Source organism: Odocoileus virginianus, chromosome 25 (assembly GCF_023699985.2).
Source record: "Odocoileus virginianus isolate 20LAN1187 ecotype Illinois chromosome 25, Ovbor_1.2, whole genome shotgun sequence".
NCBI lineage: Eukaryota > Metazoa > Chordata > Mammalia > Artiodactyla > Cervidae > Odocoileus > Odocoileus virginianus.
This window is the reverse complement of record NC_069698.1, coordinates 50,415,257-50,440,349: the sequence shown is the minus strand read 5'-3', so window position 1 is coordinate 50,440,349 and position 25,093 is coordinate 50,415,257. Positions and strand designations below refer to the sequence as shown.

General features: G+C 44.7%; 1 protein-coding gene and 1 long non-coding RNA gene across 5 annotated transcripts in view; one reads left to right on the top strand and one right to left on the bottom strand.

Moving 5' to 3' along the window:
• The first annotated feature begins 1,969 nt into the window (after positions 1-1,969).
• LOC139031068 (uncharacterized) lies at positions 1,970-23,663 on the top strand. Of its 2 annotated transcripts, none has more exons than XR_011483503.1 (4): positions 1,970-2,042; positions 2,456-2,708; positions 6,525-6,763; positions 21,165-23,663. It is a non-coding gene; the product is annotated as an uncharacterized lncRNA (long non-coding RNA). The 2 variants fall into 2 exon arrangements; XR_011483504.1 differs by lacking the exon at positions 21,165-23,663 and adding an exon at positions 10,638-11,105.
• Positions 22,160-25,093, bottom strand: part of LOC110133969 (interferon alpha/beta receptor 2) — a 63,899-nt gene continuing 60,965 nt past the window's right edge. For 2 of the 3 annotated variants that reach the window (XM_070455181.1, XM_020888233.2), the window contains one exon: positions 22,160-22,581. In XM_070455181.1, the coding sequence (XP_070311282.1) occupies positions 22,432-22,581 (150 nt within the window). In that variant the 3' untranslated portion in view covers positions 22,160-22,431. The remainder of the gene's footprint in view (positions 22,582-25,093) is intronic. The other variant, XM_070455180.1, reaches the window with a different exon arrangement.

Here is a 25,093-nt window from a genome sequence, read left to right as displayed (position 1 = left end):
GGAAAGAACACAGGCTCTGGAGCCAGACCACCCAGCTTCCCTTCCCTGCTGTGTCACTGCTTTCCCGAGTGATCTTAGGGACGTTACTTAGTCTCTCTGTGCTTGAGTCTCAACCTTTGAAAAATGAGGCAAACAATAGTATCCACTTCAGAGGGCTGTTGTGAGAATGAGATTAACATACAGAAGTGCTTGTTTATATAGCTGCACACAAGACTGGCTAACTTCTGCTTCATCCGGACGAGTACACAGTGCCGTCCTCAGAGGGAAAGATGTCTCAGCTGCCTTGGGTTTCCTGTTTTGGTAGAATTGCTCAATGCAGTCCAGAGCCTGTCCTGGCCCTGATTTGTCCTGCTCAGAGACTTTACTCTCGTAGCTGTAACCTTCTGGGCATATTTCTAGTCACAAACCCGGGACAATCATCTAGCTCATCAAGTGCCAGCCTGTACGTTCCAGGCTGTTGAATGAAGAGTTCTGATGGTCGTGGAAACTAAGGTGGTGTTCCCTGGCGGCTCAGAGGGTAAAGCATCTGCCTGCAATGCGGGAGAACTGGGTTCGATCCCTGGATGGGGAAGATCCCCCGGAGAAGGAAACGGCAATCCACTCTGGTACTCTTGCCTGGAAAATCCCATGGACGGAGGAGCCTGGTAGCCACTGTCTATGGGGTCGCAAACAGTCAGACAGGACTGAGCGACTTCACTCACTCACTCACTCACTCACTTGGCTCAGATGTGAGTCGTGAGGCGACCAGGAGACAGGAAGTGAACAGGACTCAGGGAGGAAAATCACACTGAGTTTTTGTTGCATGAGGCAGACTTTTATGTTTCTTTTACCCGTTTTTTTTACCCCCCAGGAAGTAGATTGGCTGAGCGCTGTCTGAACTAGGCTTCAGGGTACGAGACAGTTTGTAGTCACTCCTCTTGGCAGAGAAGAGGGTGGAATGGTGCTCCAGCTGCGCGCTTGCCCGCCCTCCTTCCCATTTTAAACATTAAAAAGAGGTTATAACTGGGCAGGTTAAAACAATGGAGTCGGGTTCCGAACACTACTCTGCTGGTCTCCTGTGGCTGCCTTGACAAATGATCATAAACTGACTGGTTTAAAAAGAACAGAAATTATTCTCCCACAGTTCTGGAGACCAGAAGCCTGAAATCCAGGTGTCGTCAAGGCTGCACTCCTCCAAAGGCTCTCAAAGAGAACCAGTTCCTTCTGCCTCAGATGGTTCTGGACATGTCTCAACTTGTGGCCACATCACTCCAATCTCTGCCTCTGGTTACATCGCCTCTTGCCTTCCTATCCACAGAATCCCTCCCACCCCCCACCCCGCCTCTCATACAAGGACACTCATACAGGCATTTAAGGCCCACCTGGATAATCCAAGACAATGTGTATGTCAAGACCTTGGACTTAATCCCATCTGCAAAGATCCTTTTTTTCCAAATAGAGTCACATCCACAGAGTCCAGGAGTTATGACCTGGGTATCTTTTTAGGAGATTATTTTTCAGGACTTCCCATCCCGCTGCTTGAATAATTTCATGACGGAATGAGTGAAGGATGCCCCTGAGACAAAGTGGAGATGACGGCCCCGTTGTGTAACAGTGAGGCGTGCTGAAATCATGGGCCGGGGGAAGGGCATTTCCAAATGTTTTAGGACAAATCAAGGCTCTCCCCAGAGCACAGTAGGCGAGGAGGCAACCCACGAAGATGAATAGAAGTGTAACTAAATGTTTACTCACTCATGTTTTTTGAGCTCAGACTTAAAGGATCCATTCTAAAGATTAAAGGCAGGCATACAGCTCTGGGCAAGTGTTTTAGAGCATCCAGAACCTTTTAGGGAGAGTGCCAGAGAGACTGCAGCGCCAGAATGAGCCAAGAATCTTCTAGAGATGAGCTTCTGAGAAGCCACATTTGCAGCAGGAAGAGCAAAGAAGGGCAGGCCCGCTCCCCTGGGTAGGTGTTTTGTAAGTGAACCAAGAGGAAACAACTGTTCAGTTGCTATGTTTGCTTCTGGCCTCACCATCAAAGCAGCTCAGACAGGAAAGGACAGGTGGGTGACAATATGCTGCTGGGCAAATCAAAGCCAGAGACAGGCGTGGTCAAGGGGTCCACTGGAAGGAACTCTGGCTTCTGAGGCTAGAAGACTTGGCAGACTTGACTGTGGACCAGTGAGAGAAATACGATGGGGGTGCTGGAGAAGGGCCAGTGGAGTGAGGGTGAAGGAGGCTCCAGGCACCCACGAGCAGATGGGGATCCTCAGATCATGAAATTCTCCAGTCTGACCCGTATTGTAGAGAGTTCATTAACCATGGCCCAAAGGGTAATTTTGAGTCTAGGGAGACTTGTTGGGGATGGAGCTATTTGGTTGAAAAATCAATAATGCAATTTATTCAGTTCTGATTCATAGAGTCAGCTAACCAGGCACCCCTCTGTCTGAATGTTTATTCTTCTGCTTTTTTCAAGGAGAATCAACAGTGTGCATCTCTCGAGTCCACTGGATTCAGTTCCTGGGAGTTCCCTCCTCCCTTCCCCTGCTCCATTCCCTAACCCAGTCTGGACATGGATCCTCTTGCTGACCCCCCCCATCATTTTTCCACTTGAATATGAATGAGGCAGATGAAGACATGTAGCCCATGAAAGGAAATCCCGACAGCTCTGGACCCGCCAAAGGCTGGCAGCGGAAATTATAAATGGGCAGAGACCACTGAAAGAAGAGGTAAGGCCAAGTTAACTGGGAGAAGGGGAGTAAAAGCATGTAAAGCTTTACCAAGAAATATTTCTTGGGACTCCCCTGCTGGTCCAGGCGTTAAGATTTCACCTTTCAGTGCATGGGGTGTGGGTTTGATCGCTGGTCAGAGAGCTAGGATCCCACATGCCTTGTGGCCAAAAAACCAAAATGTGTCACAGCAATGAACATCCCGTGCATTGCAACTAGAGAGTAGCTCCCACTACTGGAGTGATGAAGACCAGTATAGTTTAAAAAAAAAAAAAAAACCCATAATAAGATACTACCTCCACCTGTCACACACCATTATCAAAAAGACAAGGAAAAAAACACTGTTGATGAGGATGTGGCTAAAAGGGAACCCTTGTGTACTGTTGACGGGAATGTAAGTTGGTATTGGCACTATGGAAAATAGTCTGGAGTTTTCTCAAAAAATTACAAATAGAACTACCATACAATACAGGAATTTCACTTCTGGATATATTTCCAAAGAAAAGAAAAAGGCTAATTTGAAAAGATATACAGGCCTCTATGTTCACCACAGCATTATTTGTAGTCAAGATATGGAAACAATCAATAGATGAATGGATAAAGATGGTGTGGTAAATATGCAATGGAATACCACTTATCCACGAAAAAATGAAATCTTACCATTTTTGACAACATGGATGGAACTAGAGGTTATTAGGCTAAGTGATTTAAGGGATTTGATTAGGGTCATACCTGAATGGTTTAGTGGTTTTCCCTACTTTCTTCAATGTAAGTCTGAATTTGGCAATAAGGAATTCATGATCTGAGCCACAGTCTGCTTCCAGTCTTTTTTTTGCTGACTGTATACAGCTTTTCCGTCTTTGGCTACAAAGAATATAATCAATCTGAATTCGGTGTTAACCATCTGGTGATGTCCACGTGTAGAGTCTTCTCTTGTGTTGTTGGAAGAGGGTGTTTGCTATGACCAGTGCGTTGTCTCGGCAAAACTCTATTAGCCTTTGCCCTGCTTCATTCTATACTCCAAGGCCAAATTTGCCTGTTACACCATGTGTTTCTTGACTTCCTACTTTTGCATTCCAGTCCCCTATAATGAAAAGGACATCTTTTTTGGGTTTTCGTTCTAAAAGGTCTTGTAGGTCTTCATAGCACCATTCAACTTCAGCTTCTTCAGCGTTACTGGTTGGGGCATAGGTTTGGATTACCATGATATTGAATGGTTTGCCTTGGAAACGAACAGAGATCATTCTGTTGTTTTTGAGATTGCATCCAGGTACTGCATTTTGGACCCTTTTGTTTACCATGATGGCTACTCCATTTCTTCTAAGGGATTCCTGCCCACAGTAGTAGATATAATGGTCATCTGAGTTAAATTCACCCATTCCAGTCCATTTTAAGGGACTAGATCTGATACACAGAGTGCCTGATGAACTATGGACAGAGGTTTGTGACATTGTACAGGAGACAGGGATCAAGACCATCCCCATGGAAAAGAAATGCAAAAAGGCAAAATGGTTGTCTGAGGAGACCTTACAAATAGCTGTGAAGAGAAGAGAAGCAAAAAGCAAAGGAGAAAAGGAAAGATATTCCCATTTGAATGCAGAGTTCCAAAGAATAGCAAGGAGAGAGAAGAAAGCCTTCCTCAAAGATCAATGCAAAGAAATAGAGGAAAACAACAGAATGGAAAAGACTAGAGATCTCTTCAACAAAATCAGGGATACCAAGGGAACATTTCATGCAAAGATGGGCACAATAAAGGACAGAAATGGTATGGACCTAACAGAAGCAAAAGATATTAAGAAGAGGTGGCAAGAATACACAGAAGAACTGTACAAAAAAGATCTTCATGACCCAGATAATCATGATGGTGTGATCACTCACCTAGAGCCAGACATCCTGGAATGTGAAGTCAAGTGACCCTTAGAAAGCATCATTACGAACAAAGCTAGTGGAGGTGATAGAATTCCAGTTGAGCTATTTCAAATCCTGAAAGATGATGCGTGAAAGTGCTGCACTCAATATGCCAGCAAATTTGGAAAAGTCAGCAGTGGCCACAGGACTGGAAAAGGTCCGTTTTCATTCCAATCCCAAAGAAAGGCAATGCCGAAGAATGCTTGAACTACCGCACAATTGCGTTCATCTCATATGCTAGTAAAGTAATGCTCAAAATTCTCCAAGCCAGGCTTCAGTAATATGTGAACCATGAACTTCCAGATGTTCAAGCTGGTTTTAGAAAAGGCAGAGGAACCAGAGATCAAATTGTCAACATCCGCTGGATCATCGAAAAAGCAAGAGTTCCAGAAAAACATCTAATTCTGCTTTATTGCCTGTTCCAAAGCCTTTGACTGTGTGGATCACAATAAACTGTGGAAAATTCTTCAAGAGATGGGAATACCAGACCACCTGCCTTGCCTCTTGAGAAACCTATATGCAGCTCAGGAAGCAACAGTTATAACTGGACATAGGCCAACAGACTGGTTCCAAATAGGAAAAGGAGTGTATAGGAAAAGGCTGTATATCGTCACTTTGCTTATTTAACATATGCAGAGTACATCATGAGAAACGCTGGGCTGGAAGAAGCACAAGCTGGACAAGATTGCCAGGAGAGACATCAATAACCTCATATGCAGATGACACCACCCTTATGGCAGAAAGTGAAGAAGAACTAAAGAGCCCCTTGATGAAAGTAAAAGAGGAGAGTGAAAAAGTTGGCTTAAAGCTCAACATTCAGAAAACTAAGATCATGGCATCTGGTCCCATCACTTTATGGGAAATAGATGGGGAGACAGTGGAAACAGTGTCAGACTTTATTTTTTTGGGCTCCAAAATCATTGCAGATGGTGATTGCAGTCATGAAATTAAAAGACACTTACTCTTGGAAGGAAAGTTATGACCAACCTGAGTAGCATGTTAAAAAACAGAGACATTACTTTGCCAACAAATGTCCGTCTAGTCAAGATTATGGTTTTTCCAGTGGTCACGTATGGATATGAGAGTTGGACGGTGAAGAAAGCTGAGCACCGAAGAACTGATGCTTTTGAACTGTGGTGTTGGAGAAGACTCTTGAGAGTCCTTGGACTGCAAGGAGATCCAACCAGTCCATCCTAAAGGAGATCAGTCCTGGATGTTCATTGGAAGGACTGATACTGAAGCTGAAGCTTCAATACTTTGGCACCTCATGCAAAGAGTTGACTCATTGGAAAAGGCCCTGATGCTGGGAGGGGTTGGGGGCAAGAGGAGAAGGGGACGACAGAGGATGAGATGGCTGGATAGCATCACTGACTCTATGGACATGAGTTTGGGTAAACTCAGGGAGTTGGTGATGGACAGGGAGGCCTGGCATGCTGCAATTCATGGGGTCACAGAGTTGGACATGACTGAGCGACTGAAGTGAACTGAAGGCTAAGTTAAATGAGTTACACAAAGATAGACAAATATTGTACGATGTAGAATCTAAAAAACTTAACAAAAGAACAAACATAATAAAAACAGGAACAGAAACACACTCACAGATGCAGAGAACAAAGAGATGGTTTGCAGAAGGGAGGGACTGTGGGGATGAATAAAATACATAAAGTAATTGAGAGATAAAAATTTCCAGTTACAAAATAAATGAGTCTTGGGGATGAAATGCACAGCATGGGAAATACAGTCAATAACATTGTAATAAATTTGCATGGTCATGGTAACTAGATCTATCATGGTGATCACTTTGCAATGTATCAAAGTATTGAATCACTATGTTGTACACCTGGAGCTAACATAGCATGGCAGCATACTTCAGTTATTTAAATTAATATTTTCCCCTTCTTGTTCTAGCCTTCTAGAAATACTATGTAGAACTCATGGCTTAGAAATACAACCTTAAGGAACGACAACAGACTGCATTTGCCAAACAAAATAAGTGGGCGACACACAGATGGTTTCTATTTTCTGTAACCAGTGGAAGCTTTTGTGGCTGATCACAATGCCAGGTGGCTCCAGGAAGCTGTACAAAGAAGTGACGATAGTGGTATCAGTACAAAGCACCGGAAACTCTCAGGCAACCTTTAAGTCAGGTAAGAGGCCCTCCTCGGCGCTGCCCTGGCATCCTGTGTATACTGCAAATTCAGCACTTAACAACAAATAAATAACAGTTTTACCAAGATACAATTCAGATACCACATAATTCACCCATCTAAAATGTAGGATTCAAAAGTTTTTGTATATTCACAAATATATGATGGCCATCATCACTATCTTATTGTAGAACATTTTTATCACCCCCAAAGAGGTCCCCTATCCTTGAGTAGCCACTCCCCATTCTTCTCCTCTTCCCCCCCTGCAACCCCGGCACTTTAGGTAACTTCCACTTTCTGTGTCAATGGATTTGCCTATTCTGGACAATTCATGGAAGTGGAAAGATATCAAATCTTTGTGGCCCTTTATGACTGGCTTCTTTCACTTAGCATGTTTTCAAGGTTTATGTGGCATGTAGGGATGCTTCATTTCATTGCTGCATGCTGCTCCACTGTGTGGCTTTACCACACCGTGTGTCCATTCCGCATCTCAAGGACAAGTGGGCTGTTTCCACTTTTTGACTAGTATGAATAATACTGCTATGCGTATTTGTGTAGAGCAGGTTTTTGTGTAGATATGTAGTTTCAGTTCCCTTGGTAGTATAACCAGGACTGGGATTGTTAGGTCATATGACAATTTTATGTGTATTTGATGAACTGCAGACTTTTCACAGCATTGGTTTTTCACAGTGTTGGTTATCAAGAGTGGTGGCGCCAGATCCTTGTCTTCCCTAGCACTTAGGATAACAAAGGGGCTACTAGATGCTTGCTGAGACTTCTGCTGATTTAAAGTCCTCTAATCTTCAGGGCCCATCAGTCCACTAAAGACCTTTACAGAGAAATATTTCTTTCTTTATAAAGATTTTTATTTTTTGATGTGGACCATTTGTAAAATCTTTATTGAATTTGTTACAATGTTGGGTTTGTTTTCTGAATTTCTCTTTCTGATAGTTTGTTGTTAGTGTATAGAAATACAATAGATTTCTGTGTATTGATTTTGCATCATTTTACTGAATTCACTGATGAGGACTAATAGTTTTTTTGGTGCCAGCCTGAGGATTTTTTTATGTATAATATCATCTGGTCCGCAAACAGCCACAGTTTTACTCCTTCCTGTCCAACTGGATTCCTTCTATTTTTTCCCCTTATCTGGTTGCTGAGGCTAGGAATTTCATGTTGAATGAAAGTGGTGAGAGTCAGCATACTTTTCTTGTTCCTGATCACAGAGGAAATGATTGGCTTTCACCATTAAACATGACGTGGCTATGGGTTTACCACGTGTGGCCTTTATAACATTGAAGCGTACTCCCTCCGCAGCGACCCTGGTAGCTCAGCAGTAAGGATCCGCCTGCCATGCAGGAGATGCAGGTTCCATCCCTGGGTCAGGAAGATCCCCTGCAGAAGGAGATGGCAACCCACTCCAGTACACTTGCCTGGGAATTCCCATGGACAGAAGAGCCTGGCAGGCTACAGTCCATAGGTTTGCAAAAGAGTCAGACGCAATTAGTGGCTACACAACAACAATATTCTTTCTATACTCACTCTGTTGACAATTTTTTATCATGAATGGATGTATAATTTTGTGAAAAGCTTTTTCTGTATCTATTGAAATGATATGATTATTACTCTTCAACTTGCTAATGTAGTGTATCATATCGATTGATTTGCAGATATTGAACCATCTCTCCATCCCTGGCATAAACCCCACTTGGTCTTGGTGTAGAATCTTTTTAATATATTGCTGAATTCAGCTTGCTAATATTTTGTTGAGGATTTTTGCATTTATGTTCATCAGGGACCTGTGATTTTTTTGTGTGTAGTGTCTTGGTCTGGTTTTGGTATCTAGATGATGCTGGCCTCAGAGAATGAGTTTGGAAGTGTTCCTTCCTCTTCAATTTTATGGACTATTTTGAGAAGGCTAGGCATTAACACTTCTTTAAATGTTTGATGGAATTTACCTGTGAAGCCACCTGGTACTGGACTTTTGTTTGTTGGAAGTTTATTGATTAGTGACTCAGTTTCATTACTGTAATCAGTTGGCTCATATTTTCCATTTCTTACTGATTCAGTCTTGGGACATGGTACATTTATAGGAATTCATGTATTCCTTCTAGGTTGTCCATTTTACTGGCGTAAAATTGTCTGTAGCAATCTCTTATGATGCCTTGTATTTCTGTGGTGTTGGTCATAACTTCTCTTCTTTCATGCCTGGGTTTACTGATTTTTGCCCTCTCTATTTTTCTTGATGAGTCTGCCTAAAAGTTGATCAATTTTATCTTCTCAAAGAAAAACTTTTAAAATGTATCTGCTAGGATCTTTTTGATTTCTTTCCTCCTCCTAAGGTTTCTTTGTTCTTTTTCTAGTTCCTTTAAGTGTAACTTTAAGCTGTTTATTTGAGATTTTTCTTCTTTCTTGAGGTAGGATTTAGAGCTGTAAACTTCCCTCTTAGAATGGCTTTTGCAGGGTCCCATAGATTTTTGGTCATTGGGTCTCCCTTTTCATTTGTCTCAATGTACCTTTTTTTAAAATTGGGATATAGTTGCTTTACAATATTGTGTTAGTTTCTGCTGGACAGTGAATGGATCAGCTACATGTATATATATACCCCCTCCCTCTTGGACCTTCCACCCACCTCCCTGCCGTCCCACTCATCTAGGTTGTCACAGAGTGCTGAGCTGAGTTCCCTGAGCTACACAGCAGGTGGCCACTAGCTATCTGTCTTGCACAGGGCAGTGTACATACACCAATCCTAATCTCCCAATTCATCAACTCCCACCCTGTGTCCACCCATCCATTCTCTGTGTCCGAGTCTCTATTCCTGCCCTGCAAATAGGTTCATCTATACCATTTTTCTATATTCCACATATATATGTTAACACACAAATTTGTTGTTCTCTTTCTGATGTACTTCACTCTGTATGACGGACCCTAGATCCATCCATGTCTCTACAGATGACCTGACAGCTTTCCTTTTTCCATTCTATGTATGTACCGCATCTTCTTTACCCATTCATCTGTCGATGGACATTTATTGCTTCCGTGTCCTGGCTATTGTAAATAATGCTGCAATGAACATTGAGGTGTGTGTGTGTTTGAATTATGGTTTTCTCAGGGTATATGCCCAGTGGTGGGATTTCTGGGTCACAGGTTGTTGTCATTGATAGTTGCTCTGTAAATAGTTGTAATTTGGGTGTGTCCATGGGAGGGCGTGAGCTCAGGGTCTTCTTACTTTACTATCTTTTCTCTCCTTTGAAACACAACTTTTAAAAAACTTTTTTTTTTTTATTTTAAATCCTTAAGTTTCTTCCACGGTACTTGGTCCATCCTTATTACATTTTTCCATTTCTTTCTTCTAAAGAGCTAAGCTTTACAAGCTCACTTGGCGAAAACATTCCATTATTTGTCCTTGTGCTTCAAAGATGGCCTTTGACATTAAAACAAAGCTTGCCACTGAGGGTTTGATTTCTAACCCACTCTTCTGCTGCTAACTAAAATAAGGGCTAATCTTATTTTGGCATAAGAAGCAAAAATTGGCAAGAAGATTTGGCAACAAGAAGTAAAAATATTAAAAATGGGGAATAGAACTGAGATACTGTAAAATTCTGTGGCTTCTGATGTGCAGTTGAAGGTGAAAAATAACTTCAACTCAATTTAAAAGTAGACAGAAGAGAATATAACCTTTTTCTTTACCTGGGAGATTTTCACTGATTTTATTTTTCTCTTGCCTATGTTTTGGTGTTTTGTTAACTTACTTAAACAGAATTCGCTCTATTTAATCTGCATGTGCTAATGAGTTTCTATTTGGTCTGCAGTGTAGTTGCCAGGTGCTCCAGAAGTCTTCAGTTTACATTTTTATTATCTATTATTTCAACAGACACTTCTTGGTACTAGGTCTGTGTCAGGCGCCAGCAAAGAGAAAGGGATAGCAGCAGGGAGAATTACTTCCCAGATGACCAGTGGTGAAAAGCTCAGAAACCTGGAGCAGTGCTGGGAGGAAAAATTTTCGGCCATGAATATATTTCCCCAAGATGTTTATAACTCCAAATAACTTCTGATCTTCTTGTAAAAGCAGAAGGTAATGAGTGGACCTTTTGTTGTTGTTTAGTCACTAAGTTGTGTCTGACTTTTTAGTGGCCCCATGAACTGTAGCTTGCCAGGCTCCTCTGCCCATGGGATTTCCAGGGCAAGAATACCAGAGTGGGTTGCTGTTTCCTTCTCCAGGGGATCTTTCCGATCCAAGGATCTAACCTGCATCTCCTGCACTGGTAGGTAGAATTTTTACTGCTGAGCCACCTGGGAAACCCTGGTGGACCCTTTAGCTGGGTATTAAAGATGAGAGAACAGGAAAACAGACAGGAGTGCAGGGTAACATTTACTTACCAGCTCTCGCACCTTCTCTGGTAGAGCAGCAATCTGCACCTTGGTTGCACACTCCCTGGAAAAAACCTGGGAAAGCTTTAAAACCCAGGACACCTGAATCCCACCCTAGAGTGTTCTAATTTAGTGGTCAGAGCAAGGCCTGGCATTGACACTTCTAAAGCTTGCCACGTGACTGCTATGGCAGCCATGGCTGAGAACCACAATGGAGAGGAGGAACAGGGTGACCAAGAGGCTGATCTGGTCTTGGAGAGCAGGATTGGAAGTGCCTGTAAGGAAGCACAGTGAAATCTTCTCTTCTTCCGGAAGAAGCTGGCAAGGGGAAGCCTGAGGTGGGGGGTGATGGGAAGTTGGCTCAAGCTGGCTTCCCTCAGGGGGTCTTTCAAACAAACCTGACATCTATTTCTGCTATGGTGTCTTCATGGGGGCCCACAAGATGACCTGCTGAATCCCTTTCTGATCTCAGAATTCTTGTGAGGTTCTCCCCTTCTTCTTCACTTCCTAGCTGCAAAGCTTGCAGCCTCAGCAGTTAGATTGCCCACATTCTTCTCAAGAGAACTGGGCTCCAGAGACTTGGCGAGGCCACAGAATCCACCTTCAGCCCTGGCAGGGCCTGGGCCACAGCCCTCATTACACGTGTGGATTGAACTCTCAGTGCAGCCCCTGCAGCCTGCCTCGGGCTTTCCTTCAGAGGGTCCTGTGGAGAGTTCAGTCTCAGAGAATAAGTAAGATAATCAATGTAAATATTTATCACTAAGCCTGGCTGCTACTCCCTTGATGTCAGTAGAGACAACCAGAAGTGTTCCCAGACATTGTCAAATGTCCTGTGGGAGACAAATCTGTCCCCTCCTATGAGGGAAATTAAAATAGAGGAAGTCTTGCAAGGTGGGGCCGGAAGTGCCTGTAAGGAAGTGCAGTGAGAAGCAGAAGCAGGAGAGCAGGCCTCTGACCTTGCTCTGACCCTCCTGGACACTGTCCGGATTCCACGCCTGCCCGCAAGCACAGCTAGTCAGGTGGTCAGGCAGCACTTTAGATGAGAAAGGAAGTAGGACTTGGAATTCTTGAACCCATGGAGGTTTGGCCAGTCATGCCTAGGGTTTAAAGAAATCCTATGACTCACAAGATAAAACAAACAGCATTGTAAAAATGTTAAAGTCAATATTAATTGGACCTTGAAATGTTTCATCTTCAGTTGTTCTCCTCCCTCTGTTTTAGTTTAAACCCAAGATACATTATATGGAAAATAGCTGTTTAAATTTACTCATATATCTAGCAGTTTCTTTCCTGTATTTCTTTCTTTCTTTTTTTCCTTTCCTATATTTCTTCTTACATATCATAACTTCCATCTGGGAATGGTTTCTTTCTGCCTAAAATATATCCCAGAGATCTTTCTCTAAAAAGGTCTTTTGATGTCAAAAGTTTTTGTTTGTCTGATTCTATCTCTTTTACTGAAAGATTGAAGTCGATATCAGTTTGTGACCTGGGATTATGAGTGGGAACCCCTGAAACTGCAATTTGCTGTCTCATCCACAGAGTGGATGCACTGCCTGGGACCTTTTCTCGGCTGGGATTCTAAACTGCTGTTGACCAGGGACTTGCCAGTACTGTTTTCAAGTCTGGATGTGCTGATGCTGCTGCTAAGTCACTTCAGTCGTGTCCGACTCCGTGTGATCCCAAAGACGGCAACCCACCAGGCTCCCCTGTCCTCGGGATTCTCCAGGCAAGAACACTGGAGTGGGCAAGTCTGGATGTAGGTCAGCCCAATTTGGTGATGTATATGCTATGACTCTCTCCTATTGCTCCCATTTCTCTTCTTTTAATGACTGTTTGTTGAAGTTAAGTCAAATAGTCTTCTATAGAAAATTGAAATTGTTTGTGTGTTACAAGTGGTTTCTTTTGTTAACAAACCCTTTGAACCTAAAACAAAAGTAAACCTTTCAGTAAAACACCTCCCCAATTAAGAACCACTTCTCCAGAATTGAGGTGATTCTAGAAATTTTATGATATTCAACTTACCCATAGCTCAGATTCATCTTATTCTCCTCTGAAAAAAAACAGGATCTTAAAACATTTCATCTTCAGCTGTCTTCCTCCCTGTATTTTATTTTAAACCCAGGATATATTGCTATTGTTTTATACAGAAAACAGTTGTTTAGATTTGTTCATGTATTTACCAGTTTCTTTCCTGTATTTCTTCTTATGTATCATAATTTCCATCTGGGAATGGTTTCCTTCTGTCTGAAATACATCCCTTAGATCTTTATTTGATCTTTTAATGTCAAAGATCATTGACTTTGTTTGTCTGAGTCTTTATTTTATCCCTTTTCCTGAAAGATATTTTTGCAGTCTTATAATTCAAAGTTGACAAAAATGTTAGTGCACTTGAAAGGTATACTATCACTTTTTGGCTTCTTTACTGCTGAGATCATCATCCATAATTTAATTATCTTTTCTTTGAAGATACTATGCCGTCTTTGTTTTTGAGGCCCTGCAGTTTCACCTTGAATTAAATTTGCCCATTCTCATTCATTTTAGTTCACTGATTCCTAAGATGTCGATGATCAATCTTGCCATCTCCTCCTTGACAGTCTCCAATTTACTTTGATTCATGGACCTAACATTCCAGGTTCCTATGCCATATTGTTCTTCATAGCATCGGACTTTACTTTCACCACCAAACACATCCATGACTGAGTGGATTTCGCTTCTGTTTTGGCCCAGTTGCTTCATTCTTTCTGGAACTATTAGTAATTGCCCTTTGCTCTTCCCTAGTATCATGTTGGAAACCTTCCAACATAAGGGACTTATCTTCCGGTGTCATATCTTTTTACCTTTTCATACTGTTCACGGTGTTCTTGTGGCAGGAATACTGGAGCAGGCTGCCATTTCCTCCTCCGTGGACCACGTCTTGTCAGAACTCTTCACTGGGACCCATCCATCTTCAGTGGGCCTGCACTGCGTAGCTCATAGCTTCACTGAGTTAGGCAAGCCCCTTCGCCATGACAAGATGATGACTGCAGCCATGAAATTAAGAGACACTTGCTCCTCGGAAGGAAAGTCATGACACGTCTGTGAAAGGCTCTCAGTCATGTCTGACTCTTTGCGACTCCATGGACTATATAGTCCATGGAATCCTCCAGGCCAGAATAATGGAATGGGTAGCTGTTCCTTTCTTCAGGGGATCTTCCCAACCCAGGGATCGAACCCAGTCTCCTGCATTGCAGGTGGATTCTCTACCAGCTGAGCCACCAGGGAAGCCAAAGCGTGTGTGTTAGTCGCTCAGTGGTGTCTGACTCTTTGGGACCCCATGGACTGTAGCCCACCAGGTTCCTCTGTCCATGGGATTCTCCAGGCAAGAATACTAGCGTGGGCTGCTGTTCCCTTCTCCAGGAGATCTTCCTGACCCAGGGATCTAACCTGGGTCTTCAGCATTGCAGGCAGATTCTTTACCAGCTGAGCCACCGAGGCAGCATATTAAAAAGCATCTGAGCCACCAGGGAAGCCAAAGCGTGTGTGTTAGTCGCTCAGTGGTGTCTGACTCTTTGGGACCCCATGGACTGTAGCCCACCAGGTTCCTCTGTCCATGGGATTCTCCAGGCAAGAATACTAGCGTGGGCTGCTGTTCCCTTCTCCAGGAGATCTTCCTGACCCAGGGATCTAACCTGGGTCTTCAGCATTGCAGGCAGATTCTTTACCAGCTGAGCCACCGAGGCAGCATATTAAAAAGCATCACTTTGCTGACAAAGGTCCGGATAGTGAAAGCTATGGTTTTTCCAGTAGTCATGTTCGGATGTGAGAGTTGGACCATAAAGAAAGCTGAGTGCTAAGAACTGATGCTTTTGAATTGTAGTACTGGAGAAGATTTTTGAGAGTTCCTTGGGCTGCAAGGAGATCAAACCAGTCAATCCTCAAGAAAATCAATCCTGAATATTCATTGGAAGGAATGATACTGAAGGGGAAGCTCCAATACTTTGATCATGTGATGCAGAGTCAATCGTTGGAAAAGACCTTGATGCAGGGAAAGACTGATGGCAAAATGAGAAGAAGGCAGCTGCCGGGGTCCAGCCTCGGCAGGATCCAGGGGATAGCCTCAGGATGAACGGTGTTGGCGAGAGAGAGACAGAGAGAAGACACGTGAGACCAGCCTTGATAGGGCCAAGTCTGCGAGGGACAGAGAGAGAATGACCAGATGGGGGTGTTTGCAGGGTCTGGCAGAGTCTGGCAGTGCTTTATTTTTTTACCGTGGCTTTTATACCCTAAATTAGTACATTTCTAAGGGGAAGATAGTTTAACATTACATCATCTTGTTCTTCACGAAACCAGGGTGTTTTCTGCATACTTCTTTGTTTATGAGGGTCTTGTATATTATCTTCTGGCCTTGGGGCCTATTGACATTTTATGACCTAGGTGAATGCAAAGCTGTTTTCCGTAATCTATTCTTTAATGAACACAAAGGTCAGTCCTTTTGCAGAAGTTATCAGTTAAATTTATCTAAAAGGTTTACCACACAAAGACTCTGCAGCTCCAGTGAGGCAGCCCCTGTTTAGCATTCCTGTTTAAAATTAACAATTTAAAACTCTTATTTTTCTAAATCTTTAACTATAACCACTTTTAGAATAATATTTTTATGTTCTCTAATAGGGCTTCCTCACCCCCGAAGGGCTCTGTGCCTATTAGGGCCTTTATGTGATCAGGTTCTTTATGCTGTTTTTATGTTTTATGATTAGGGTACTATAAGCAATCATGCATATTAGTACCAAGGGCATAAATGCATTTGCCAAACAAACTAAAATACCAGCAAAGGAGTTTAAATTAAAACACTCCTTTCATCCTGGATAATCTCGTAAAATACCACCACCCAGGAAAGTGGTTCTAATTAGTGGTTCAATTTAGAACTTTGATTAAAGTTCTAAATTGATTCTTATTTGGAAAGAGATGGGGAAGGCCTTCTGCCTGTGTCACAGAAATTAGGGAGTAGTCTATTGAAGCAAGCATCAGAAAGACAGATATCATCTTTAAGGTGAGCGCTGGGGGCAACTTTTCGGAATCCCTGAAAACCTGATCCGCCTTGCCCGTCAGGTCTTTTCCTCATGACCTTGTCATGGGTGGGATCTCGTGTGCCCGGCACTCGTGTGCAGGCGGCAGAGGATGAGATGGTTAGATAGCATTAACAGCTCAATGAACATGAATTTGAGCAAACTCTGGGAGATAGTAGAGGACAGAGGAGCCTGGCATGCTGCAGTCCATGGGTTGCAAAGAGTCAGACATGACTTAGTAACTGAACAACAGCAAGATTTGTCCTGATGTGATTTCTTCTTTGTCCAGCTAGGGATTTGTTGTCCTGAGCTTGTAGACTGGTGTCTTTCATCAATCATTATCTTTTCAAATATTCAAATACTGCTTTTGCCTCATCCTTTCTCACCTCTCCTCCTGAGACAGTGATTCAGTTCAGTCAGTTCAGTCACTCAGTTGTGTCCGACTCTTTGCAACCTTATGGACGGTAGCCTATCAGGCTCCTCTGTCCATGGGGTTCTCCAGGCAAGAGTACTGGCGTGGGTTGCCATGCCCTCCTCTAGGGTATCTTCCCACCCAGGGATTGAACCTGTGTCTCCTATGCCTCCTGCATTGGCAGGCAGGTTCTTTACCACTAGCGCCACCTGGGAAGCCCCTCTCATATTTCTCATCCTTATGTTAATGCATTCTTGATAATCACTTCAGATCTACGCTCCTGGTGGTGGTTAATATTTGTCAACTTGACAAGACCATAGTACTCAAATATCTGATCAAATACCAGTCTGAATGTTGCTGTGAAGATGTTATTTTTAACATGAGATTGGCATTTAAATTAGAAGGCTTTGAGTAAAGCAGGTTACCCCTTTATCATGTGAGTGGTTCTCTTCCAATCAGTTGAAGGCCTTGAGAGAAAAAAAGGCTGAGGTCCCCAGAGGAAGGAGTAATTATGCCTCCATATTGCCTTTGGACTCAACTGAAATATCAACCCTTCCCTGGGTCTCTGGCTGTCAGTCTGCTCGACATATTTTAGACTTGCCAGCTTCCGCAATTCCATGAGTCAATTCCCTAACAGAAATATCTCGCTTCTCATTGGTTCTGTCTGAATCCTGACTCACATGCTCCCCTTTCTGCCCAATTTACTTCATTTCAATTTTCCTAATTTGCTGTTAAGCCCATTCTCTGACTTTTAAATGTCAGTTACAGCTGACCCTTGAACAATGTGGCGATTAGGGGCACTGACCTCCTGCACTGTCAAAAATTCACATATAACTTTACAGTTTGCTATCAAAGCTGTGGTTCCACAACCACCAATTATGTAACATTATGGTATGTATTTAATGAAAAAAAAATCTGTGTATAAGTGGAACTGCACAATTCAAATCTGCATTGTTCAAGCAACTTTATCATAATTTTCATTTTCAGAGGTCTATTTAACACCTCCTCTACCATGTCCCCATCCCGTCACCAAATCCATTTGAAACTTAAGTCTACAGCAGATTTCACTTATTGCTCCCAATTATTCTGTCTCTTCCTTGTGAGGGAATCACACAGTCCTGACTATTCCTACCTGACTTGCAGCTCTTCCCAGGGAAGGAGCACACGTGCCCATTCCACTAACACTGGACTTGGCCAAGCTTTTGGCCATAGGAAGTGGAGAGCAGTGACATGCTCCATGTTCAGCAGAAGCTCTGAGGACAATTGTGGTCTGGTAGTTCTTTCCCCATTTGGCAGGTCCTTCAGCCTAGATTCTAGAATAAAGACATCACTGAGAAAAGAACAGACCCTCGGTTGATTGCCAGCCACACACAGAATGAGCAAAAAAGAAGTCTTTGTTCTCCAAGCCACTGAGATTTGGGTTCCTGTGACTCACTCAGCCTCTTGCGCCATCCTGATGCAATCAATGGTTTCTTAGATTTACTTGACTGCGCTCTGCATGCTCTCTTTCCTTGGACCATTTATGTCGGCATCTGAGGTCTTGGTGGGTCAGGCCCAGCTGCCTGCTGTTTCTGCTGGCTTCTCCTTGCGACGTTTTCCTTTGGTGTTTTGTGATTTCTAACAGTTAATCTCAAGTTTTATTTTGACCACCCAGGGAGAGGGGTCAGGGGCTGCAAATCTACAGTTTTGATATTATAACTTCTCAGGAAGGCTACTACTTTGCCTCTCCAATCAGAAACAAAACTGAAACCAAAAAGGTTCACTTGCAGTCCCTGGGGCGGGAGTGTAGTAGGCTGAATAATGACACTCAAAAGTCCTAGTCTCTGGCATCTGTGAATGGGACCTATTTGGAAAGAGTCTTTTCAGATTTGATTAAATTAAGGATCTTGAGTTGGGTAAGTTATCCTGGATTATTACCTTTTCAGTTCAGTTCAGTCGCTCAGTCGTGTCCGACTCTCTGCGAACCCATGGACTACAGCACGCCAGGCCTCCCTGTCCATCACCAACTCCTGGAGTTTACCCAAACTCATGTCCATCGAGTTGGTGATGCCTGGGTGGGCCTTAAAATGCAACCACAGGTGTCTCTATAATAAAGAGACAGGCAGAGGGAGACAACCAAACAGAGGAAGAGAAAGTGATCTGAATACAGGCAGAGATAGGAGTGATGCTGATGCAAGCCAAAGACTGCTGGCATTTGGAAAAGGCAGGAGCAGACTGTCCCCTAGAACCTCTGAAGACTTCTGGCACCTTGAATTCACTAGTGCTAACTGATTTTGGACTTCTGAAGTCAAGAGCTGTGAGAGAGTAAGTTTCTGTGGCTTTAAGTCACAAACTTGTGATAGTTTCTTATGGCAGGACACTGATATGGGGGTGGGGTGGGATTCATTTATTCCTAGTTCACCCTTACACAGGGGAGGGGATGCTCTTTGGGATTTCAGACTTAAGGGTAGGTGTCCTTTCCACGCCACCTTGGGTGAGCCCCGAGTCTTGTCTTCTGTTCCCTGAGTCCTTGGAAGGGGCTGAAATCCTACAAGGTTTGTCAAATGCCCTCCAGAGTGAAAGGTGGCATATTTTTTCCTTCCTCACTAGGGATCATTTGAAACGTTGATTTTTAAACGTAACATCCAGCATTTTACTTGACTTCATCTGAGGGTCAGGGATGTTGTGATACTATGGGACAGGGAAGCCTAGATGAGGTTCCCTAAGATTGCTGACATCTTGGGGGCCAAATGATAGACGTGTCCCCCTCCTATTCATCGTGCAGAGACACGAGCGGTATTTTCTCATCAGAGTGGCGGCCGAGAGCCACTCGGAGTCATGAGGAGGGTGGCGAATACGGGGGCGACTTGGGCAAACATCCATCATCAGTGGTGGGAGACAGGGGTGTGTGTAGGGGGAGGCGTGCAAACAGTGCATCCCCCAGTGTGGCTAGAGACCCTGGTCCCTGAGATGTCTCTGACTCCACCCCCACAACACTGTACTGGGGGCAGGGCAGACAGTAGCTTAGGGGTCAGCTCCTGGCCCAGGAGGGCCTGTGCCCTTCTCTGTCCTCATCTTAGCGCACTTAGTGGTAGGAGGAGACGCGGGACACGCAGGTTTGATTCCTGGGTCTGGAAGATCCCTTGGAGGAGGAAACAGCAACCCACCGCAGTGTTCTTGCCTGGAGAATCCCATGGAGAGGGAAGCCTGGCAGGCTGTAGTCCATGGGGGCACAAAGAGTCGACAGAACCGAGCAGCTGAGCACGCACGCATGGCTCTGAATCCCCCCATCCTTGGTAGGAGGCTGCTGCCCTTGCGGTCTGCAGCGAGTCAGCCTCAGGCTTCAGCGGGTACCCTTGAAGCCGCTCAGGACCTCCCAGCCCTAGAGGATGAGTGCCGCTGTCAGTCCCTCTGCCGGGAAACCGCACAGAGATGGCTCACTCCTGTTGTACCCCCATGCCCGCCTGGGTGGGCTTCTCGGACTGGAGAATCCATATCCACTCTGCTTTGCTTTGGGAAGCCTGCTCAGGGTTTGAGCTGCAACCATTAGAAACCGACCGGCTAAAACGAGTGTCTCAGCCTGATTTGGGGGAGCTCAGAATCTCAGGAAGGACTGGAGGAACAGCCTTGGGAGGTGAAGGCAGGAACAATGTCCAAACCAAACCCAGAGGAGAATCTGCCTGTAGTGTCAGAGACCTGGGTTCAATCCCTGGGTCAGGAAGATCCCCTGGGAAAGGGAATGGCAACCTGCTCTAGTGTTCTTGCCTGGAGAATTCCATGGACAGAGGAGCCTGGTGGCCTACACAGTCCATAGGGTCGCACAGAGTTGGACACGACTGATCGACTAACCCTTTCACACTCACTGCTGGTGCTGAGTCTCCCAGGCTACTGGATGCTTCTACTGGAACCCTGGCCTCTACTGCTGCCCTGCACGCCCCGGCAGCAAGGGGGCGCAAAGGAGCAGGTGGCATTTTGAGCCCCTAAAAAGGGAGAAGGGTTCACACTTTCCAAGATGGAGACTCTTCAGACACGTGAAGGGCTTTAGGCAAGGATTGGATGAATAATGGGCAATAAAGTAATATTCCTTTCCTTCTCTCTCAAGTCAGACGCATTCATGTACACGCATTCCTGTCACGCCTCCTTTGGTGATGACAAGCTGAACTGGGGAAGGGAACTGACTTCTCCCCTGTTGTCAGACTACCTCCAAACCAGAATCAGGGGCTGAGAACCCAGGACATGGTGACCTCTCCCTCACATCACTGAACGTAATTTAAAAATACCGAACAGGTCAACAAACTTTTGATCTTGTCCCCCCATGTTGTTTCCATTAAAAACAGTGTCAAATTATTTTTAAAAGTGGGTTCTAAAAAATTTTTGCTATTTTGGGGAACTTCAATGAATCTACTTTATTGAGCAACCTGACCCAGAGGAAGGGATGTTTGTTGCTGACCTAGGTTTGTGAAGTCTGTCACCCATGAGATGATGCAGTTGGTAAGATGAGCTACCATTTATTGAGTGACTGCTATGTGCTGGCACTGGGGTGGGCATTTTTCACCGAGTGTCACTAACCCTTAGGTTTTTTCATCCTCATGTACAGATGAACTGTTACGGGTCTGAGGTGGAATTCAAAGCCCATGCGTGCGTGCCCAGCTGCTCAATTCTGTCTGACTCTTTGTGATCCCATGGACTACAGCCTGCCAGGCTCCCCTCTTCATGGGATTCTCCAGGCAAGAACACTGGAGTGGGTTGCCATTTTCTCCTCCAAGGCACCTTCCTGACCCAGGGATCGACCCTGTGTCTCCGGCATTGGCGGGCGGGTTCTTTACCACTGAGCCACCTGGGAAGCCTGGAATTCAAAGCTTGAGGGCCTTCTCTTTTCTGAAGCTTCCCAGCTGCTGTTTGGCCCCTGGGCCCGGCACAGTCCCTGGCTGACCGCCAAGCAGGGACTGAGGAATATCCAGTGACTGAGTGAACAGCAAAGACAGCACACGAGAACCTGGCTCACTCCAACAGTCACACGGACGGGAGTGTCATTTAACGCGCATGGACTAAACAGAGTGACGCTTTAACTGAGCACCGGCGTTATACGAAACGTGTCCGCATAGAAGAATAAACCCAGTCCAGGTGTCCCTGAGAATCCAGAGTCTGTACTCTGTACAGAGCTTGGTGGCACTGACTTCCGAGTCGACGCCATTTCTCCCGTCAGATTCCACAGTGTCTTGGTCTTTCTTGCTCATTTTATACATTTTTGTTTCTAACCATTTAAAACTTTTTTTTTGGTGGTTTTGTTTTTTTGCCACATGGCTTGTGAGGCCTGAGTTCCCTGACCAGGTATTGAACCTCGGCCCTCGGCTGTGAAAGCGTGGAATCCTAATCACTGGACCTGCTGGGGAATTCCCTAAAACCTTTTCATATTAGTGAATACACAAGACTGAGAATCATACCTCCAGCGGCCAACCTCAACTTTTTTTTCTGGCCACATTATGTGATATGTGGGATCTTAGTTCTTCAACTGAGGATGGAACCTGTGCCCCCTGCATTGGAAGCGTGAAGTCTTTTAACCATTGGGATGGACTATCAGGGAAACCACAGTGGCCAACTCTTTTTTTTTTAATCATTAAGGCCTTTAAAAAGTGGCAAGTTCCCAAGGTTTTGCCACATGAGCATGTAGAGTCCAGCTCCTTGGTGGTGCGGATGCTGTCCCGGCGTCTGTGTTTCTCCATCTGGGTTTACTCAGGTGGTCTCGGCCCGCGCTGGCTGGCTGCTCTGACTGCCCTCGGGGGCAGCCAGGACAAGGAGGGGGTCACTGCGCCCAGCTGAGTGTGCTCCCTCCTCGGACACCACTGGAAGGACCCCTGCCCACGTCAGGTCCTGAGACCGCAGCTGGCCCCAGGGTTCGGCTTGCAGCTTTCAGACACTTCCGTGATGGCGCTCAGCTTGTCAAAGACTTCATTCTCATCAGACAGTGGGAAGGAGAATAAGAGAAGAGTGCTGTGATGAGGGTGGCTCATAAACTGCAGGGAGAAAAAAAAGTTAATTAACAAATTTTCCCATTTCTTTTTCTGGGCTCACAATTTTCTACAGAACTCCTGGCTGAAAAATCCTGTTTAAAAAAAAATGTAACAACAAGAGTATGACAGTTCCTCACAAAATTAAAAACAGAATTACCATATGGGCCATCAAGTCCACTTCTGGTTATACACCCAAAAAGAACTGAAAGCGGTGTCTCAGAGACATACATTAATACGTACTCCTGTCTTCAGAGCGTCATAATTCCTGAGAGCCAAAGGTGGGAGCAGACCGCGTGCCCATCCACACATGTGTGAGTGCGTGCTCGGTCGCTCCAGTCATGCCCGGCTCTGTGTGACCCCGTGGACTGTGGCTGTCCCTGGGGTTCTCCAGGCAGGAACACTGGGGGGGATGTCTGCCCTCCAGGGGAGCTTCGCATGAGTCAGATTCTTCCCAGGGAATCACACTCCTGTCTCCTGGGTCTCCCGCATTGGCAGGCAGATTCTTTATTACTAGTGCCACTTGGGAAACCCTGTTCATGCATGACTGGACAGATACTGTGTTGGCCAAACATTTGTTTGGGTTTTTGTTATAGTGTTCAGAAAAATCCAAACAAACCTTTTGGCCAACGCAATAGAATGTGGTCTATCCACATAATTCAATTTTTTTTTCAATCTCAAAATGTAATGATGTTCTGATACATACCACAATGTTGAGGAACCTTATGCTAGGTGAACTATGCCAGACACAAGAGGACAAATTGGGCACGATTCCACTTAGATGAGGTACTTAGACTAGGCAAATTCACAGACAGAAAGTAACGGTGGTGGCCAGCGGCTGGGGGACAAGGGAGGTGGGGAGCTCTATTTAATGGATCTATTAATTTATTTAATGGGTCTGGTTTGTTTTGCGAGATGAAAGAGGTTCTGAGGATGGAAGGTGAGGAGGGTTGCACAACAATGTCCATGCACTCAATACTACTGAACTGTACGCTGAAAACTGGGTATGGTGGCAAATTTTACATTATGCATGTTCTACCACAATTTAACAAATTCAACAATAAATCTTCACCTCCTTTGCTTAGCGATCACAGGTCCTCCTCTGACAGTTCCTCTCGTAAAGCTGGAGGGAGACTCGGACGGTCCCAATGCCGCCCGGGGCATCCTTACCTCGAAGAAGCCAGCATGGGATACATGTGTCTTGGCATAAGTCCCTCTCCTGTGCATCCGCAGGCTGAGTTGGAGGCCCTCTCGGGTGCTCCCCAGCACCCCGAGTGTCCCTTTGTCCAGCCTTCAGCCCTGTGCCATCCTGTACGGCAGCCACCAGCCACGTGGAATGTGGCCCGTCTGACTCTACGTGTGTTGAGAGGTAAAACACACACCAGATTTTGAAGACTTTGTATGAAAAAAAGAATATAAATGTTTTGACCAATGAAAAAAATTATTGGTTCCATGTCAAAATGATATTTGGATATACTGGGTTGCATAAAATGTATTAATATTAATTTCATCTGTTCCTTTCTGCTTGTTATTTACTAATTGGAGTCTAATTGCTTTACAATGTGCTGTTAGTTTCTGCTGTACCGTGAAGTGTGTGCACACACACACACGTACACATGCATACGTATGCATACACATGTACACACACGTGCACACATGCACACGCACACATGTGCATGCATACCTACATGCACACATTCATACACATGTGCGCACACACTTCTGCACATGCATACATATACATACACGTGCACATACATACACATGAGCACACATGCATACATACGTGCACATATTCATACATACAAGCACACATACATATATGTACACATGCACACATATGCGTACACATGCATACATGTGCGTACACATGCATACACATACCTATGCTCCCTCTGGGGCCTCCCTCCCCTCCCCATCCTCCCCACCAACGTCATTGCAGAGCCTGAGTTGTGCTCCCTGCGCTGCACGGCTGGTTCCTATGAGCTATCTGTTGTTGCTCTGTGCTTTGTTTTGTTTTTCTTGGCCATGCCTCATGGGACACAGGGTCTTAGTTTCACGACCAAGGATGGAATCTGTGTCCCCTGCAGGAGAAGTATAGAGTCCTAATCACTGGACTATCAAGGAAGTGCCCTGTTCCTTTTCACTTTTGAAAAAACTGTGCATGCGTCTTAGTCGCTCAGTTCAGCTCAGTTGCTCAGTTGTCTTTGCGACTCTTTGCGAACCCATGGACTGCAGCATAGCCTTCCTGTCCATCACCAACCTCTGGAGTTTACTCAAACTCATGTCCATTGAGTCAGTGAGGCCATCCAACCATCTCATCCTCTGTCATCCCCTTCTCCTCCCACCTTCAATCTTTCCCAGCATTAGGGTCTTTTCCAATGAGTCAGTTCTTCAAATCAGGTGGCCAAAGTATTGGGCTTTCAGCTTCAGCATCAGTCATTCCAATGAATATTCAGGACTGATTTCCTTTAGGATGGACTGGTTGGATCTCCTTGCAGTCCAAGGGACTCTCAAG